The sequence below is a fragment of the Bombus vancouverensis genome, chromosome 11 (assembly GCF_051014615.1).
Source record: "Bombus vancouverensis nearcticus chromosome 11, iyBomVanc1_principal, whole genome shotgun sequence".
NCBI lineage: Eukaryota > Metazoa > Arthropoda > Insecta > Hymenoptera > Apidae > Bombus > Bombus vancouverensis.
In genome coordinates, this window is record NC_134921.1 from 7,610,336 (window position 1) to 7,632,210 (window position 21,875).

Sequence of the window (21,875 nt, forward strand, 5' to 3'; positions counted from 1 at the left end):
CCATTTAATCGTCGACAGGAAACTTTTAAGTGTACAGGCACTAGCCTCGATTATGTAATCTTAAAGATTCACTTCGATGGTATAAGCAATCGACGCACAAGCGTCACTTGAAAACAGAATTAATTTGTGCACCGGTTGCGGCACGTGCTGGCGAGTTTATCTGCATAACGATCGCCAGAGGTTCCAGACCGCATACGGTCCATCAATTACGTGATTCCTGTAGGTTCGCGTCGCGCGAACTGTTCTCGACGACAGCTTGTCTCGAGCGTACAGCGCTACACCATCACCGGGAGACAAGACGGATCCACAGGAGTTGAGGCTCGAACGGTCGGCTTGAAAAAGCATCGGCGAGATCCCTATCGGTTCAATCAACGCCGTACGAGGCTGTAATCGCGCTTCATCAAGACACGTCTCACGCCTGCTGATCGTGGGGGGTTCACGGTTTTTGTTCTTCCTTCGATCGAGGACAATATTCTCTCGATGTGTAGTCATCGAAATCGTGTAATTGAACGATCAACGGGAACGCTGGAATTCCTTTTTTGCATCGATCGACCGATGTATCGCACTTTTCATCGTAGACACGACGATCGACGGTAACGAGGAACCAATTATAAGAAACACGTTCTCCCTTCAAGAAGCAAGCACGACGAAATTATTACCAGCTCCTAATGCGATTCCTCGCTTGCGCAATTCCACTCGTTGTCCCTAAAGGATTCTATTTCTTCGTACTACGACCGAGCGAGCCACCGATCTTCGAGTCTCGAGCGTTAAATCAGACACGGCGGACGTTGCCAGCGAAACGCGTAAATACGGGACACGCGCGATTACACGCGATCCAAGTGGAAGACGTGCTTGCCACCTCGCGAATGTCAGATGCACGAGGAGGCTGCAACCGGTCGACACGTCGAAGAGAAAGGATTTACCGGGGTCACCGCGTCTACGCGGCACGTCACAAGGAAGATAACCACCGACTAATAGGGTCACTTAGGCTAAAGCGTATGTGTTCAATCAAAAAGAAACTTTACCGGACAGGTTTCTTCGTGGCACGAGTATTGGTTGCAATATACCAAGCAATCTCAGGCTGAAGAAACGTTCGTGGGAAACCTGTAGCAAGTATCAGTCCGAGCGATCTTTGTCCGATCCTACGCCGTAAATCCACGTTCGAAACTTGCCAGAAGGTACTGACTTCGTGTCTCGGAACCCGTATAAACGTGTGTCGATTAAAAATTCGTTGTCGCTAATGGTTGACGCGTAAGAAGAATCTCGTTTGCCATTCGTGGCTGTCCAAGAAAAATACACGGCGAGGCCGCGTATGGTATTACGGAATGGGATGAGATGGATCGACGATCTATCGCAAAAAGCTAGATCGAGCGAAGAAACCTCGTGCTCGAGGCCTTTCTCGATTCGGTCCTTCGGTTGTGCGTCTGGTTCTACCTGTCGGATGTCGCAAGCCGGTAGCATCGGCTGGCTCGATTAAGCGATCAAAGATCGATTAAGCGAGCAGGTTTTTCCGTCGCTGTTTTCTAAAGTCTCTCCTCTCACTCGACGAGAAAATCGAAACAGCCGTACGATACCGTAATTGAAATAGCTGACGCCTTTTTGCCACCGCGGCGAACGCGTAACATCAACGTGTTCGCCGGTTACATGTCGGTTTAAGGCGAACTATGATAATGCGTCGGCTAGAAAGCGACCAGAGACGTGGAATCGACCCAGGCTAATAAGACTCGATCAATTTTTACCATGTTGTAAACATGAAACAACGACGCAGCTGTTACCTCGTTTGGAACACTGTAGCGGACAAGCGTGGAGTAGAATGAGCGGTTACTAGTCAGACACGCGTTCCTAGCTCCTCCCTCCACTAATACATCGTCGCTGTGTCACGAACAATTAATTTCTCGTTTCAAGAACGTTCGATCTACCGTATCCCATTAATCATTCCTTTCGTTAGATCATTTACAGAAACAAAAGGATTACAGAAATCGCGTTATTCACCCTTCAGTTTAGCATCCATTTAACGATCTACTGATTTTCCCATACGATAACCGATGCGGCATCAAAACCAGCGAGGAATAGCGAAGTCTCGAAATCAATTCCACGATCTTTTTCACGATATCCGCAGGCGAAATAGCTTTCACGTAATGTCTTTTAACATCCCCACCATAAAATCGAACGCAGTTCGTCTGCCAGGTTCGGGCAAATTCGAGTACGGAAATCAACGAACAGGTAGACATAATCCAACGAATCTCGTAATAGGTACCCTAATCCCATCCAGCTTTCTACATCGCCCGCGGCGGGGACTCGTTCGCGCGCGCACGTTCGCTCTACGCCACGCCAAGCGAATCGCACGACGACGGAACACGCTTCAAGGGCCGAACGTTTCTCATGCTTTGCCGATTCTTTCTTCGTTCCTACTCCCATCCACATCCCCTCTTTTTGGTTTTCGTGCGCGACCATTTGGATGCAAATTCACGACCGATGTATGTCGTCACTTTGCACGAATCGAGCGTATCGAGATGCGTCAATCGAAAGTACCGTTTCACACTTTCTTGTCCGTTCCTCGTTGTTCTCTTGGCTCGGTCGACGATTTGGCGATAGGAAATTTCCAATCTCTCCCTTCGAATGGAAATGAATAAATAAATCCGTTGCTTCGAGGAAGCGACAAAATCGACGGTCTTTCGATGTATCGAACGAATCAGACGCTGATTTAGAGAATAAGCGTGAGTGCGTTAGAAGGTGACTTGACTGAATTCTCCAACTTTCTCAACGATCGTTGCGATCGGACTTCGATCAACGAGACACGTGGGTACCCTCTTTCTGATTGTACCTTTCTAGGTCGTTCGTTATTTCTTATCAATAGATTGCAAATGTTTTCACAGACACAATTAAAGAAATCTGTATAGAGATCTGATTTATCCACTAAATATTATGACAATTACTTTGATTTTTTACGTATTACATGTGTTCCATACGTACAGTTTAGTTTCAAATTTCCTATAAATATCCGGAGTCTACTAATAAAATTTCTAAGACATCCCATTACGACTTTAATCATCCATAGGTACGATAACCCGAATATCTACCAAGCAATAGAAATGTGATTTAATGAAAAATGGTTTAAATGCATTTTAAGTGTATGCTTTGAGGAAAATTTGAGTAAAGTGAAAAATGAAGACAGAAAGGTGCTCGACAATCTCGTTGTCTATTCTACCGATACCAAAAATATATCTATACGCACACGCGCCCAGTAAAATACGGCCAGGAGCAAGGTAACGGAATACGTAAATGCTGCGAACCTCTCGAACGTGTTTGCTCACGTAACTCGTACTAATGATACGTTAAATCGCCACGAGGGAGTAATTGCAGGGCTGTTGGTCGTGTATGTGCCAAGTAAGTGGCTACAAGTAAGTAACACGTACGTATTGATACGTGATATGTTTCATTGGATACCGATGTGTATTATTCTTGCAACCGGAATAGCGATATTGTGTGTTGAACACGTTCGGGGAAGACAATCGCTCGTCAGAATGCAAACAGGGTGGTACGCCCGTGAATTCTTCCGACACCGTGTAACGCGATAAACACAAGGGGATACGAACGAGTGATCTATAATTATTGGGAAATCCGATACACGTGTCTCAATAATGCAACACCTTGGGTGACTGGCGGACTCGTGAATACCGCCTCCTGTTTACCGTAGCAAGCTTGTAATCTTTATTATTCGCTGGAAAGATTCAATATACTCGTCGCTCAAACATGAAGTACATACCAGCATGGTATTCAGATTTTGATCGATACAAGCTCTGAATTTAGAATCCAATTTATCGATGACGGAAAGACCTTTTATTCTATGGAACGGCAATTCCCATCGGGTTGACGCGTCCAATGAAGTACTTAACCGTTCCATACCGATTCCTTTGGCACTCGAACGACTTGACTCGAAAGATAATCATCGACCGGCACAATGCAGACGGCCTGACCGTAGTTTGAACCCATCTGACACGATCGTAACGCGATGAATGCGAACAGATAAAGGCTCGTGCATCGCCGGGCAAATTATAGTCGCGGCCGCAATTTCATTACGAAATCTAAGCAACACACGTGGGCAAGCATCGCCGATAGAGCGTGAGAGTCTCGAACTTTTCATCCGCCAACTTTTTCCCTTTCTTCCTTCTACAGAGTTCTTATTATCGAATTTTTCGAATAACTCGCCGCGAAGCGTAACCACTATTGGGCGTGATCACTTTCTTCTTGTCAGTCAATTAATACATCAACGCGCTCTCTTGTACATTTTTAGCTCCGACAACGTGGCTGCTTATTATCGTATACCGTTTTACATCGTATGCTTAATATCATAATCATCGTCTTGTTCCGGAGTTTTCATATTTCTTATTACTTTACGCTTTATAGCGACGTTTAGGCTTGTTCTCGTAAATGCTGATCACAAAATGCTGGTTTTTGCACGGGGAAACGTGTCTTTCAAATCATCGTTCGAATAAATGATTACGTAAGAAATTAAAGTGAAAGCGGTTCGAAAAAGAAAAGAGAAATTAACTCCTTGTGAAGAATTAATTTGCATAAAATTCGAAATTACACATATTCTTTGATTCAAAGATTTTGAAGCCGTTGGAAAACGGAGAGATCAGACAGTAGAGTGGGTGCGCAATAGACGGACACGCGTTTCTTTGGAAAACACGCTACTGATACGGGTGAAAATCGCAAAAGAACGCCTAAAAGTTGGTACGGGATTTCGTACGGAGTCAATGGAGCGCAATGAGCAAAGTCGGAACCGGTTACAATCCGTGTAATTGCCACGGTAAATTTAGACGAGGCGAGGAGCGAACGAGCAACTCCGCCGGTCTCTGTCCACTTTTAAAAGCGCTCGCAGCTGTGAGGAAACACGCTCGATTCAACGGTATTATAACAAGGCGGAGGTGGCGTAGGTATTCTATAACGTTTTAATATCCTTTTACGATAATTTACCAGATGATAAATCTGATTTTAATTTTGAACAAAGGCGATACTTCTCGAATAGAACGAAAATGAAGAAATAAATTCGTTGCTTCGAAAAAATCGTTGAACAATAAAAAGAGATCGTGGAACAAAATAGAAGCAAGTGTAGAAATTGCAAATGTTGGAGGTTTGAATGCCCTTGGAGAAGGTTGTACGAGAACTGACGACGAAAATCGATGGTGAAACTGGTGGTGGGCCGTGGCGAGATACGCGAACATAATGAAATGGTTGAAGGTGAAGGACGAACTCTGCAACCGGGTGATACAACTATTCGGTAATCGTCTTCAGCGATCGTCCTTGCGCGTTGTCAAGAAAAATCGATCACCAAGTTACCCAACTCGTAAGACAACGCGGAGAAAACAACCTTTTTTTCACAAACAATCTTTTATCGTAAATATTTTTGAACGCGTACTTCTTACAATGAAACAAGATAATGAAGTTATGAAAAAATCCTCTATTCGCGTTCGTAAGAAGAGAGAGGAGAAAAACGCGAGATCGATGCAAACCGTAAAGCGGCGTCTCGAAATGGCTCGTTTAAATAGGTTAATGTTCTAACCAGAACAGATTCCGTTTCTGCATCATGTGTTAATCAATCAATTGTGAATTGAAACGAGCCTGCTATCAATGACCGTCACGATTCATTCAACGATCAAATATTTAGCTCGATTATTTCGAGATCCAGAACAGGCTGAAGAAGAGTCGATTTCTTAATATATATCGCGTACAGGCAGCCGCCAACCTCCGCTTCAAGTGAGTTATACCGCTCATTAATCAAAGGAATCAATGTGAATTAAGAAACGCAACGTGCCACCTGTCAAACAATTTCGCGAAATATAATGCGCCACTCACGTAAGCCGACGCGAGTTATTAGTTTCATTAATCAGCTGCAACCTGGCATTAACGTTAATGAAGAAAACCAACCACTACGGGAACCTGTTGCTGCCCCTTCGACGTGTTAATATCCACTGAATCGACTCATTGGACCGTTCAGACATATTTTTTCCAGAGTACATCCTTAACATCCTCGACATTGAACAAGTTCTCCTCGCGCCTCAGGTTTAACCGAGCGATCCAATTTTCTGTTTATTTTCTACACCATCTCTTTAATCCACGTGGAAAATTGTTAAATCGTTAGATTGATTTTCAAAGGCTAACTGTATAGATAAAATTGGAGTCTCTTAAGCGTGGAGAAAATGCGTGGTACTGTCTTCCGCCTCCTACTCTATCCAGAGTTAGACATTAAGCGCGAAAATCCATAAGCGATAGTGAAACTACTTGAATAATAATTATCAATACCATGGAACACGTATTAACTCAACTGCACCGTCAATAATTACTAAGCACTATCTATTTTAACACCAATTTACACCGCGAGAAAAACTAATCTGAGAATCTCCTACGGTCTTTCAAACTCTCAAAGAAACCAACGGAAGAAAACGGAAAACTGTATTTCTTACAGTCCTTTCTCCGCGGTGTGTAAAAACTTCTCTAGATCGTTGGTTTTTCGCTTTCCCTCGTAAAATCGAAGCAACCCGTTCTGTCATTCGCGTAACTTTAATCCAACCGAGAAAATGCGTTATCGTAGAGCAGCTTTCCGGGTCGATCCCCTATCGATTTCGATTTCTCCTTGAAATTTCTCCACTGTCGGTGATCCCCTGGTAGCGATCGGCGGAATGGCAACGCGCGGTGGCGGTAAGAGAAAGGAGAAAAAAAAGGGGGAAAGAAGTGGAGAAGGAAAGACAGCGGCAGTAACAGCAGTCAAGACAGGCCAGAAGCGTGTGGCGGCGTGCGGTAGCGTGCACGTGTGCGTGCGTGCCGGCGCGACAACGCGCTAGATAGGATCTCTCTGGTTGGTATGCGCCAGAGCAGGCAATACGCGACACCCATACCGTGGTCGGAAACGAGCTGCAGGTTCCGTGACCCCGAAACCAGGGATACGATCTCCCGTTGATAGCCACCGCCTGGGAGAAAAGCTCGTTGTTCGATCGGTCTTGCTATATAGCACGCGAATCTAATTGCGCGATAGACGACCAACATAATTAACGGATATTAACCGCTTTATTACGATGTCCGGATCAGACTCGGTCCAATACCACGAGACGATTGGGTCGATTTACGAGAAATCGAATAAAGTTTACACAGGAGGAGAAGTTGGAGGTACGAGCTTTCTAGTTAAGTAGATGGAAATTAGAGCGAAATCTATGGTTATGCGCAATAAATAATGTGAAGAGATATCAGAGTGGGTGGAATGTTATTGCGTCAATGCGTATGGATTTTTGTCAGTAAAAAGAATTCGACGGTATATATCTATTTATTGGCGTTTCAAATGATTACCACCTACGGTTTTCAATTAGCGTCTAGCATCACGCAAGATATTCTACTGGTAGCAGGAAGTGACGCGATACCTACTGCATTTTTTCTTATCGACGTAAATTAATTACGCTTACACGTCCCGCGTAATTACGGGATCGTTTATAAGGCAACGAAACGAGTGTAAACTAATTAGTTCCTGTTTAGAAAGCGTATATTTTAGAAGCTGACACTGCAAGACACCCACACCACGTGGTACAATGCTCGAAACCTGTCTTTTGTCGTGATAATCAGGAACGCGCTGAGTTGAAAGAGCCGCGCGCGAGTGATATAATAGTCGAACAGCACCATCAACCGCTGTATGCATCTAATTACATCTAGATAACTGCTAATGACCGAAACTGCAGCTTTCAAGTTCGTCGTAAGTGTTAATCACTTTATCCTCACTTCGATAGCTACGCAATGCTCGATAATACCTGGCTGTAGGCGGGTTCATCCTCTAGAACATAATTGGATGTAAACACGAACGTCCGATCCGATCGAAACGCCGTGCATAAATCATTGATGAAAACGCGGCATGATAATCTGCTGGACAGCGCGATGCAACCTGGTCGTGTCAGTGCATTATTGGCGAAGAATCGCGATACCGAACGATCTATACAAACACCCGTCACGCGTAAATCGACCGTCTGCCGATGCGCATAAAGTGGATGTACCTCGCAGACGATTGTGCTTTACTAACATGTTATAAATTCAAAGAAATCAATTGCGTCAAGTGGTTGTATGATAGTGAAAGTTACGATGCTTGCAGATATCCTGCATGTGATATAGATGATAATTTATTGTAATAAGTTTAATAAATCGGTAAGTTTGTTGGACCGAACGATTCGTGTAGATATATCTTGACGAGGAAGATATTAAGATAGAAATAGTTCGATTGTAGGCGGAGATGTGGCAAAGGTCAGCCACTTTTTTTTTTAAATAGAACACTGCACGATTTCTGCAGCTCATAAATGAGTCAACAATTGTCAAATCGAAATTAGCTTTCATTCAAATGTTAGCTTGGACACTTTCACGATTCCCGGCTTCTCTTCATTCATCTTGGCGAGTACGTGTCGACGGATTATATTACAGAATCGCTTGAAACTTATTCGCATGCAAGTGTATTTAACTAATTGGCATTAGTAACAGGTACCTGATTGAAGCGAATATCACAAAATTCGTCGACACGTCGTAATTAATGTTGGAGTCATCGACCTAATACAAGGGAAACTATTCTCCGAATCTTGTTATATAAACCATAATTGTAAATTTATATCGAATTACTTGGTACATCTCATATCGAACGTGACTTATTCGAGCAATTTTCTTACTTTTCTCCAGAAATTCATTCTCTTGTGCATATCGACATGCAACCCAGCATCCGTATGCCAATTTACATTTCGTCGTGCAGAAGCGATGCCGGCAGCTTAACAGGGATCATACGTGAACGATTCAGGAATCCTGAAGCCTGGAAGTTAACGAGCGCGCAGCGAAGATGCCGCGAGGATGCCACGAAGACACCGGTAAGAGGAATCGTTCGTACACGAGTGGCGTAGCGTGCAACAAGCAAACGAGTGATTTAGTCGCTTAGATCGAGGTCCGCATACCGAACGACTGTGACCGACTCAGGACGGATCGAGACCCCGTTGGGCCTCGAGGCCTCAAGGCCGGCGAGCTCGTAAAGCCAATTCGTGCCTCTCCCTCGTTCGACCAAGCGGATTTTCATCGCGCCAGACGAAGACGTGCATCAGTCACAACCTGCTGCAGCCACTTCATGGCTACCAGCCAGTTGTACTTACGTTCCTCCAGAAGTACTCGTCTCGTTAATGTTAATGTTTGCAAATTGTGCGTTACGTCTGGGCACCGATAAAATTACAGCACGAGAGTGAACGTCGATACTGTTCTCTTCGACTCTTAGCAATTTTGTAAATTTTCATTGGACGATCAAGTAAGCAGAATTTACGAAGATTTTTAGATCGATTCTGATACTAAATGGATTGGTAGAAAGTTGAAAGGAGCTATTCGAAGCTGTCGCTCTTTTATTCGAGAAATTATAGATACGTATTGTAATAAGCGTGTGATTTACTGGCTACTTAAAAAAGTAGCTGCGATCACCTTGGCAAATAACAGCACGCCATTAATCTCCGGTTGAATTCATTGCCCTATCTTTTTTCAATGGGTTTTTTCCCTTCTTTCTCGTCCACGCTAATTTATCGTTGTTAAACAAGCTATGCTTACGGAAAGCCGAGGAGCACAGATTCACGAGAAAGATAGGCTTCCCAGTGTGTCCGCGGAACGCGAAACTGTGGAGAAAAGCAGAAAACGCGCGCGCCCCGTAAATTGGGACACGTAGCGCGATTCCACGAAATTTTATCTGATCAAAGTCGCTCGGGCAAATCAAGCGCGGGCAGACACACGCTCGACGTTGGATCACGAGCTGGAAAACAGAACGACAATACATCTGATAACTGCATCAACACCGGCTGGCCGAGTTCGCGCGCGATCCATTGCGAAACAATCGAACGCGAGGCCTTTTCTACGATCGAACTTCGACATCGCGGTAAAATTTTTTACTCGTGGCACGTTAAAATACTCCGAAATTACACGGCTCCGTGCGTTTCAACGTTCCCTTAAAGAAATTCAATAGCTTTTAGCTTCTTCTTAATACTTTTCTGTTCTTCGATTTGCAACCCTCTGCTTTTGCAATCAGAAATTTGTTATTCTTCTTCAATCTTTACCATGTCAATTAAAAGATCGTAACCCAATGAAGATTCTAAGTTTAATTATCAGAAAAGCAAAGAGAGTTATTTAAACCAACCCATCCTTTTCCACCTGTTAAAATTCGACGCTCAATATCGCAGTGGTCTATCCTCTTTAACCGGCGGCCTTGCTCGCCCCCGTTAAACGGACTCAGCTGCGCACGTACATGAACTACCACGCATTCAATATCAGTGTGCATCGTCAACACACAGTCATACGAGAAACTTCATCCCCCACTGCCAGAGTCCTCCCCCTTGCACAGCTGCTTGCCACCCTTTTTCGACCCATCCTCTCCCATCGCCTACACCGCCACCCCTTGCCTCCCTTTCAACTAATGACGTCATACTGCGACGTCGTTGATGACGTCATTGTTGTACCGCAGTTCCGTTCATCGATCGACGTCCTCCCCATGTCTCGTTCGTGGGTGGAAAACGGGGTGCCCCGATTGCTACGCTTTACCGACTGTTTTTCGCGACTTCAAAGAGGTCTGTAGGTTTCGCGATACCGCATCTGACATGATTTGATTAGCCTTTGTACGATCCTTCAACACAATCGGAGGTTATTTCAGTCACAGTTAATTTTCGATAACGAATATCGTGATCCTGTGTGGAAATAGATAACTTGGATTTCCTCGAATCGGCTTGAAATTGTTTGAAATATCGCAATTAGGAAATCGAGAGTCGTTCTAGCGATTATCCCGATGAAGAATTTCCTTGCAGTTACTCGAGAGCCAGAAACTGTTTTAACGGAACTTGCCTAAGATCGGTGCGGCTACAATGCTACCTCCACACTGGCCTTGACTTCTTCCGCGGAATTCACGCACCGCCCGGTCGACTTCTCGAGACTGTACGTTTCGATGGCCGGTATTCCTCACGTGCTTGAATAAAGCTCGAAAGACGAACATTATGCGTCACTAGTAATGGTAATGACTCAACTTTCGAGGCATTAGCGACGCAATACTGTTCTATACTGCAACGTCTAAAGGAGAATTATAAATCAGTGACGAGAGATAGAATAGAAAAGCGTAAGAATTTATTAGTGGTATTGACGATAGCTAATCGACAACGCTTCATATAACTGTCCAGAGCATTCCACGGCGAGGTCACGGCAAGAGTGCGATAGCTTTCTTATGTAAAAATTAAACGATACATCGTCTATGTAACGCAGAAAGTGGATAAATTTACATACTTATAAAAAATACCTTCGAATATATATGGAATATATATATATATATATATATATATATATATTCCATATATATATATTTGCCCGGCTTCATATATATATATATATATATATATATATATATATATATATATATATATGAAGCCGGGCAAACAAATAGGTCATGTTGTCGATCAAGTAATCGAGAGATTAAAGATTAAAAATTGCCAGCGTCGTCAAGGGAAATATTCCTGGACTTATCGAATCAAGTATACATATACTTCATTGACTATTCACACGTCAAAGTTTAACGGCCAGCCCAAAATCTGTTAACCTCGGTTCACTCATGGAAAACGTTTGATTTGCACGTTTGTTAAGCCAACCAGATTACTGCGTTGAATCAATACAGACCGCCTCGTCAGTGGCACCAACTAGCTAACACACGTTCCGATACTCTTATTTTCAGGTCAGCTGGAAGACAATTACGAAGGATGAGAATTGCTGTGTCCACCAATAGAGAAACGAATTTCCAACGAATCATCCTGTTACTACGTGAAAAATTTTAGTAGAGAAGCACATGACAACCGGTTGCTCTCTGAGCAACCTATCCTCCTTTTCCCTTGACAGCTCTTGCATATTTACTTGATGACATCACATAGTTACTTACTTCGAGGCGGATAAAAGTGCCGTTATATTTACGACGAGAAAGTGAAGGAAATAGTGACCGCATCTCCGATCAATCGAAATCTTCCTTGCAAATCTTCTAACTCCTACTTTTAAAGAGTCATACACCCAACTATTGTACCTTATCACTGACTATTTTAACCAACTATTTTAATACCAATTAGCTAAGCTTCTACGTCTATTAATACATCCAAATATTCGATAACAATCGATCCTCATCAACATTCCTAATTCTCAATTACCATCGCCCTCCAATACCAATCACCCAAGCAACTTGGCACATACTTAATACCCACTTAGCAACACCCCCGAAATATCACCTTGAACTACATTTCAGGCGTCTTGCAATCAACGCCGCACCCACTCCGCCCCATTTTCTCTGTGCACAATCGATGGAAACTTTTTTTCATCTGTCGGTCATTCACCAAGGACTGGCATCGTATCGGTATTTACGTTAACGCGTCGGTACAAAAAGCTCGCGTCAAAGCACGCTCGCGATGCGTCGTCACGGCTCTGTTTTGGCACAAGCCGCTGCCACCGTTCGCCTCCACCGCGTCCCGCGTCATCGTTTTTCCGTGGTACAACGTCACGCGGAACCCAGCCGAGTCGCGCTAATCCTGAACATCGTTGTGTTCGCGTGTATTAAATTTAGCCACTGCCACGCCGCCTATTACGCGAGCAAACGGGCACGGTAATCCTTCCTGCTGATTATCGCACGCGCCACGACCGCCCTTCTCCCCTCTCCGCGATTTTCACTTCTATTTCGCGGTCCACGTCCACTTTTCCCGGAAACGATTGCGCGACGATGCAACCCTGACACCTCCGCAAAAATGACGGACTCCACGTGACGCGTGAGTTCCAAGGTCGCGGATTGAACTCGCTGCTTCGCGTGAATGGTCAGTGATCTCTCGCTGAGAGCAATTTAAAGGGTTTTTACATATTTATCAAAAAATTTTATAACGACAGATTTGTCGAGAGGAAATTATCGAGAGATCTGTCTTTGTTTTAAGTAGGTGGTTTAAGTTTAACGGATAAGTAGGGGGGAAACACTTTGGGATCCAGTTTTAAAGTATTATTACACTGTCTGATTGAGATATTCATGGTATTTATGGTACCATGTTACGTAAAAAGTCAACATCTAGTAGCTGACGCTTACTCAGAGAACCTCTCATTCATCATCACGATATCAACTATCATCGGAGAACCTGTACTCTGAAACAGGTCTCCGATAGTTATATCATTCGGCGCACATAGAAAGTCTCTTACAAACAGATAATAAAAAAAACTATTCGAAATAGACTCACGGATCGGTTAAGAGTTACCTCATTTCCAACAAGCGGGACACCGCTCTGATGGGAAAGTGATCAGCAACGGGTTGACGCGTCGTTGGTTCCGTGGCACGCATAAAAACTCTAGCGTCTTCATGACAAGCACAAGCACGTTTGAAATTTTTTGGTAAACACTCGAAACTCGGTAGAGAGTCGACGGTTGTATTCACTGTGTCATCGTCGGCCAAATAATATCGAGAGGCAGCGACGTGATTCCGCGATCCGCGACGAAACGAGCCGCGTGGTGGTTCCGTGGAGCGTGATGACGCGGAAAACTCAAGAGAATCTCGTGACTGGAGGCGAAAACGCGGCGATATTGACGGCCCCACCGGTCGCCAACGACGACGACAGCGTCGAAGGTGGTGGCGAAGACGGCGACGAGGACGGCAATGCATAACGCCCGAAATAGCGTCGTCCTTGGCGGTGCGTGTGACGTCGTTGTGCTGTCGGTCGGTCGATGACGGACGGGGGCGGCGTAGTGACGTCAGAGTTAATGCCAGAGAGAGACTGGCAGCGTCGCGACGCCACGGAGTTTGCGCGCGAAAGCGGCGTCGTGCGTCAAGTTTGAATGAAAGTAGCCACCGCGAGGGAATACTCGCTCACCTATCCACCTCGTTATGTATTCTTTCACAGGAGGGACGACTGGCTGGTTTCTCGAGGCTGTGATCGATTAAAAAGACACTCGACTATGTAAATCCCGGCGGACTGATTGCGTCCGTGTAACGTAATCAATGCGCAAGCAAGTTTACCGTAGGTGGAATTTCGGGACGCGTTTTACGTAGACGCGAAAACGCTGCACGCGACGTCTGACGCGTGTTCTTTACCGAGAAACGCAGGAGACCGATGGAAATATATTATTACATTGTGCAGAGTATACATATCGTCCTTACCGACCGGAAACATCCATCAATCGAAGGCTTTAGCCGAGATTCCGTAGCGCGAAAACGCGTGCTGTAGCACCGTAAATAACGAAAGTGGTTTAAATCCGACGAATATGGCGATATGGTAATTATATTCCACGAATAATTAGAAATACTATGCGTCAAGTCGGGAGAATTTTTCACGAAAACAGGAATTCTTTCAGTGTTAACGATCGATCCTCGGATGGACGGCGCGTAACGGAGAGAAATTATAGCTTGCCGCTCGAACGGCGTCAAAACTCGCGCGGAATACGTTTCCGCGCGGTGAAATCTATTTCAGGTGAAACAAGGTCGCGCGTCAGCCAGTCGCGTTACACATTTTTACTCGGTTCGCCCGAATTACCATAAACCTGTCGAGCATGCGGCCCAGTCTCGTCAAAGCGACGTTACATACGTTGCATACGACGCTTCAATTATACATTTTGTTGCCTTTCTTCCAGGACGTCGTGTTTCTTTCTTTGCCCCTTCCTCGAATCGATGCAATGCGCGATCGCTATCGATCCGTCGTTAATCAACCGTGCTAAAACACAACGAATCAAGTCCTCCCGGTATTTATAGCGCCACTGTCTGACTACTGACCCTTTCACTGCTGGCACGCGCGTTCATATGCATCAACGTCACTTATCGATCCTAGAGTCATTATGCGAGTCACAATCTCATTACGCTCGACTCGAGTAATCTCTCTTTCTCATAGCGAATGCGTTCTGTATCCGGCGGGCGATCAGGTTCTGCTGGTCCCGCGACACGGAGAAACGCGTATGCAAAACAGACCCGTCTACGCACACGGATGTTTTCCAGACTTCGTTCATTTTAAACGCTTTTCCCTTGGAGATTGTACTCGTTCGTATGTTTTCTGTCTCATACTTCCATCGTACGTTCGCGATGATCATGCAATTGGACGTTACGCAACGTTAAATTACTACGAGCTGGTTGTTTATCGACGAGTATTGGTTTCCATTAATTATAATTATCGGCCAATACCGTACAGCTCTTTTCTTTCCCGTGAAACCCGCTTCGAAACGTGTTCGTTACACGCTCGATGAAAGTTTTTCACGGCACAAGTCACATCGAGTGAGGAACCGTTACATAATTGAAGAAGCGGCGTAGCATTTATGCAATATGAATCGTTCAGAACCGCCCACCTAAGCAGCGTCTTTTCACCCTCGTTCCTTCGGCCCGCGAGCTCCTGAGGTCGCTTCCTGATCGCATGTCTCGCGCCGGAAATAACAGCCTATTTCCTCCCACGCATAACCGCAGCCTCATGAAAAACGCAACGCCGCAATCGAGCTTAGTTTCCAGCAAGAACCTGTCATCGCCTGATGACATTGGGCCCGTTCATTCGACGCCTCAATGTCGATACCCCGACACCGTATTTCCATAATATTTCTACGAGATTAATTGCGATTATGTACTTCGAAAAGCGGGAAGGAAAACAAAATTAAAGAAAGATATTCTAAATGGAACGAATCAACTGATTCACATAGATTATCCTGTGGTACTACACATCGTAGTACCAGATCGTGGCGAACGCCTTATACATTTTAATCGACAGGATGATTCACGATGCCAAAGGTGGTATCGAAACAAGACGCTCTCTGTTTTTCAATCTACATTCCGGGAACGTGGACGTCGAGTTAGACGTAGCGTCGTGCACGCGGGTGACTCGTCGGTCGTTCATCGTTCTAGCACGCCGAAAACGTGAAAAGTGTAACGGCACGTGATGCACGGCGTCTTCGTCGTTTCTTTGGTCGCCTTTGTGTCCCAGCCAAGCACCCGCGGATCGCTTGCCTCGCACGTATATTTAGTTTGCCCAGTAAAACAATGCAATTGGCCTCTAGGAAGCGCTGTCCGTACCACGGGCACTTGCCGTCAAAATACTATCCAATTTTACGATTCTACGAACGATGCCGATTATTTTCACTTTGTCGCTTAACGATTTCGGCTGATCGGTTGAATCGTTCGATTGCACTTTCGTATACCTGACCTCACCGTTAAACCGTTACTCGAGCTTTTTACGTCGATCAAACGCAAAGAAATCGCGAATTTTCAAGAAACCTATGTCGAATCCAAGATATTTTCGTTAATCCGCGTTTACGTTCAATTCTATACGTAGATGTTTGTTAATGGTTTTCTACGATAGCGTAGTATTACCTATCATAATAGGATATTATCCTTTACTTAGCGATCTAAGTGTACGCCGTGCGCACCCCTATTATAAATTGCCAATATAATAATTATTCATAATAAAATAAATTACCTCTCGCCTTTACGGGTTATAACCGAGCGAGGATTTTATCGTCGATTACGGGCAATATCATTATAGAGAGGAGGACTGACGGCGACGCTGCGCGTTCACCGGGCTTTTAAAAAGAATTAAGTAGTTACAGACGTGCCAGCTCAGACGGCCGGCGATGCACGTCTCGCTAATGTCTGAGTCTGATTGCACCTAACTACTTGCGCTGTGAAACGGCAACCAGTGCGTTATTCCGAAAGCCTATTACTATTAACGTAATACACTCTCACGACACGTGTCACTTGGTTACCCGTAAACCAATGATTTTCCACGGACAAACCATTCTCGAGCCGAGAGTTTCTTTATGGCCAAGAGAAGGGAAAACGAGAGAGACTGTCACCTCGACTGATTAGATTTCTCGATCTCGATATGTTTATCAACTCTTGCTCCCCTGGGTTGACCAGCGTGTTCATTTTTTTTTTTTCTCTTTCTGCCCCCACGAAGCCTGCGTATATCGCAATTACATGCCCACGTAACGGTCAGACTGACAGCCGATCGGCTATCGATAGCGCGATGGCGACTTTTAACGGTGCCGCGACACAAGCAGGCATTTAACGCGCGGAAGTCATAATCGTTGATTTACCATTGTCACGGTCGTTACTCTCAGGCGAACCCGACAATCGGTTTTCGCAATTCGACTACGCAGCCACAGGGCAACACTCGGCACAATGCAGCCGAACCAGCGACCGCACCTGCACTCGCTCGCTACACGCTGGTTATATTTGTTCGTTCGCGTACTCTCTTCTTTCCTGCGCGGACAGGTCTCGTGCGGGCCAAGTATGTACGCGGAAAAGAAACGCCTGCCATGCACTCGGCCAACTGCCAGACTATATTTACCTTAACGTACTGATTACACCTGTAAAGTGTCCTATCGAACATACAAGCTATATCGAATCGAACGTTTATACCGCTCTTGAATATGGAATCTGTCGCTAGGTCTGAAGAAAGAAGGGCGAATGAATAATTTATAGGTGCTCAGATGGTTTCACAAAACTGATCTAAGTTCATTCGTAAAGATTTAAAGAATTGCGAGAAATTGAAAATTATTTCGAGCAGGGAGATGACAACGATGATGGTGGTGATTTTAAAATAAAACTAATATAGGGTAGAAACATAATGGATAAAATGTCCACGAATGAAAGTTGAGAGCTAAGCTTTTCTTTTGGAAAAGAATTGATCCGTTCCCTTGGAGGAACGTTAGCGGCCAATCGGCGAGTTACAGCCTCTAGATCCTTTTCACAGCTCGAATCGATTGGCTAAGAAGAAACGACTAGAGGGGGCAATTTGTCCCTTCGCTCTATCGTTCGCACCTCATCTCCATTTCGCTCGCTCTTTCCTCTTTAATGCCATACCCAATAACCTTCTTCATTTTCCTAAGAGCGTACACGCGAATTTATTGCGCACACCATTGTCTTTAGATCTTTGGTCGATTCGATCGACCACAGTCTAAAGCTTTATCATCCAAACTATCCTACGTCGGCGAAGGACAAATAAATCGAATCCGATTACGTATCGACAAGCAATTTAAAATAGTACGTGAACATTAATCGCCCTAAAATAGAATACAACACGTCGATCCATCTTCTTCATCGATAATCGTCATTAATCCCACCGTCACCACCACCATCACCACCACCACCACCTTTTAACCACAACCAACCAGCCATCAGCGAGCATTGTACAATTTCTTCGTAAACGATGAATTTACCAACTATAATAGGACGGTCCCAAGGTCTTTGTTTCGTTTTCTCCCATTTTTTTTTCTTTTTCTGTTTGGTCTTTTTTGTACTAGATGACTTACACTTATTCCAGTGATCGTGGCGTTGAGCCGCATGATGCTCGTAGTTCCGATGATGGTCATGATTGTTGTTAGTATCCGCCGCAATGGTGACCGGGTGGTACGGTGTAGTCGGTAGATGGATCGTCGTCGATCGATCTGGTTGATCGTGATCGCGATCGTGATTGTGATCGACGACTAGATGCCTGCCAGTGGTAGCACGCTGATGGGTGGTCGCAGCACTAACTGCGGCTGCTTCCGTGGCTGTATCCTCCACGGTACGCATCGCACGTACGATCAGCACTATAGCGCTTCGTTTTTAGTCGTTTCATTCACCAAATCCAGTCGTATACTCCGGGGATCCCGCCTCGATCCCGTGACTCTCTCTCTTTTTCTTTTCAAATGCCCACGGCGGCGCGCGAACGACGATCGACGGCCACAACGACCGCGACCATCCTACGACGAACGATCTCTCACTCTTTTTTCTTTCTCTTTGCTTTCTTCTTTGTCGGTCAGATTCTCGCTCCTGTGCACGGCGCGGCCGCGCAAGCGCGCACGTGCGCGATCAGAACGCTAAATGGAAGAGCGAGTTCGAAAAGTTACACGTGGTTTGGTATGACAACAGCTGATCTCGCGCCTTCTCCCGGCTCTCGACGAGATAACGCGAGAATCGCGTCAAGTTTCCGATGTTTCAAATCGATGGATCGTCTGGGTATTACACGACACAAATAACACATCGATATTCCAAATCGTTTTAATCGTCAGTTCGTGATGATTACGATTGATCTCTCGATGATTTAGGTCGTTTGAGGATGTTCGTGCAAAAGCATCCGCGAGAAACGAGTGAAGTGAACGAGTAAACGATGATGAGCGACGGGTGAGAGTGAAAGGGGATAACTCACAGTCGATAATTCTCACGGCTCGTAAACACCGGGTGTATCAGTCACAGGAACGTGGAATTCCTCGACTGTATCATTATCGGCGTAGGTGAAAACGAGAAACGGGATAATAAACAGAACAGGTACGTGCTTTATAACGTGATCCAGCCGAAAGTCGCACACACACAACTCACCCATAACACATGAAAAACAGTGGATGACACACGTGTATCACCGACCTGTCTGCGTTGTCGAAAGGCTAGACGAATCCTTCCGGAAAACGTCTTCGGAGGTCAGCACTCCACCGAGGAGCTCGAACACTTCTCGCATGCAGAATTCTGTTATATGTTGCCCACGTTCGCTCGAAATTTATCGTTCCTCCGTCCCCATGGGCGACATGGTTCTCACTGTTATAGTCGTGGCGTTCTTCAAAATTATCGTCGAACTGTTTGAATCGATGTTATCGACGAATCTTTTCCGCATCGGCTCGTCGTACACCGTTCTCTGCGAATAGCAGCTTCCGAAGCTCTCGTTCTCCAAAAAAAAATATCCAGGCGGAACGATTTTCTGTGCCGCGTTTCGCGAGGAGCACAGCTCAACGTGGAAGCTGTCAGAACGTTACACGAGGACACACCGTAGTCCCGTACCCGCGGAACCACGCGCGTTCGAAACGCGCTAGTAGCCTCCCTCTTTCTGGTTGGTCACGCGAAACTCAAACACAAACGTCCTTGGCTGCACCACCTTTTCTTCCTCGCTCGCGTATGTAATCCCCAGTTTTCTCGCACTTGACACGCTCTGTCTCACGATTCACGATCCGTTTAGCACACGAAACTGATACACAATTCGTTGACAAAACGGATCAAAAGAAGCCGTGACAAGATCGATGGCCGCGAATCGACAACGATTCGCGTTATACGTGAAAATTTGAAAGAGAAAGGAAGGAGAAACCGTAGAGAATAAATAGAGAGAAGAGAAAGACAGAGAGTGAAAAACAGCGCGGACAAGTTTTACAAGAAAACGATACGCTCTCGCACGGGTGGCCGGCCGCCGCGTAACTGAGTCCGGATCGCGCGCGTTCCTCCGCTATATTAAAACCGTAGCGTGTGTAGCGACGGCGGCGGCGAACGGCGCTAACGATGACGTCACCTTTGGACGTCATAAACACACACGACAGCAGCCGGCGGATCGATGGACCTGGCTCGAGTGAGCGTCCCTATTGGCCCACGCGGCTGATGATGCCGCTATAGTGACGTCAGCACGCCACCTACCGATCACCCATCTCCCTCCACCCGGATATCCAACCCCACGCAAGTCGACCTAATCCAACCCGACCCGACCTAACACCGGTACATGGATCATCCTTTCTTCTGTTTCTTTTTCTTCGTATCCGCCTTCTTCTTCTTCTTCTTTTCTCTACTTCTTGCTCTTGATTCGTTTTTTCGTAAAAGGGACACTCTCTCTCTTCGACGTATTTTACGCTCTCGATAGCTTATTTCCTTACGACACCTCCTTCATGGTCGTCGGTTTATTTCCATCTTCTGTCGGCGTCTATTTTCCGCGTTTGGCGTTCACTTGGCCCGCTTCCGTTCATATTCTGAGTTCACCTGGTAGTCGTGCGACGAGCGTCTTGGCACCAACGATCGCTTTTGAATTATCGATGAGAGAGGAATTAAAACAGACCGTGGAAACTGATGGATGGAAATGGAACTTGTGCAATATCGTTTGTTAACCTTCCTTATTCGGATTCCTGAACTATCGGAGTGGTCGTGGGGCAAAATGATAGTCAATGTCTAACGCAAAATGCATCGTGAAATATGCATCGAGGAGTTATAATTTGTTATTTAGAATGTCGTAAAAATTTAATTCTTTATGAAGGAATCTATAGAGGATAGATGTTGTTTGTCCTACTCGTGACGTAATCAGAATTTTGTATAATGTTTCCTTCTCTCATCTTCGGCTGAGCAACGCGTGCGTTACAAAATTTATCATTTTACAGAATGAAGCAATTCCCAGTAAACAAGAAAATCGATACGAAGCCGCTTAAGTTGTTCCGACGTGACGCTCTGCGTATACGCTACTATCGTGAACGACGCTTTATTTCCTATAAAAATCACATAAACCACACGTTTCGCAAATACTCTCATAGCACGATTACATCCAAGGAAACTGTCTGCATCTTCATGAAGAACCATCCCCTTTTATCATTCAATCCATTCTTTTGATCTTACCCGACTCTTCTGCATTCAAAGGTATCTTTGGAACCCGATCGATTTCCTCGTTTAAATTTCATTCTCGGATCCACCATGGATAACTACACTATAAATCAGTCGAAGCGTAAACGACCTCTAATTACGTCGATACGATTTGCAATTATTCACCTCCGGCCGTCAATCTAACGCGCTGTTTATCCGTCCATCAATGGACTGAACCCCGGATTGACGCACAGAAGCGTGATTAAATGAACACGGAAATCCACAAGCTGCTTGACAAGCACGCGGCCGGAAATAAAGGCAATTAACTGCATCTTTTCGAGTCGGTGACAAAACTACGTCATAATTTACCCTCGCACATCGGCTGCACCATCGTAATTGTCGTTTCTGTGTACGTGCGCGTGGGTCACCGATAGACAAAGACGTCGGCGTGAGAAAGCCGCAAGTCGGACGAGGATATCAAGCAAAATGGGGGATGAACAAAGATGAACGGACGCGG

The 21,875-nt window shown here is 45.3% G+C and overlaps 1 protein-coding gene across 4 annotated transcripts in view; it reads right to left on the reverse strand.

Moving 5' to 3' along the window:
- Hr38 (Hormone receptor-like in 38) overlaps positions 1–20,233 on the reverse strand; it is a 41,882-nt gene extending 21,649 nt beyond the window's left edge. For 2 of the 4 annotated variants that reach the window (XM_033326927.2, XM_033326926.2), the window contains exon 1: positions 18,313–20,233. In XM_033326927.2, the coding sequence (XP_033182818.1) occupies positions 18,313–18,574 (262 nt within the window). In that variant the 5' untranslated portion in view covers positions 18,575–20,233. Of the gene's footprint in view, positions 1–13,292; positions 13,643–18,312 lie in introns of those variants that run through there. The other 2 variants (XM_033326928.2, XM_033326929.2) reach the window with 2 other exon arrangements.
- Positions 20,234–21,875: the final 1,642 nt, after the last annotated feature.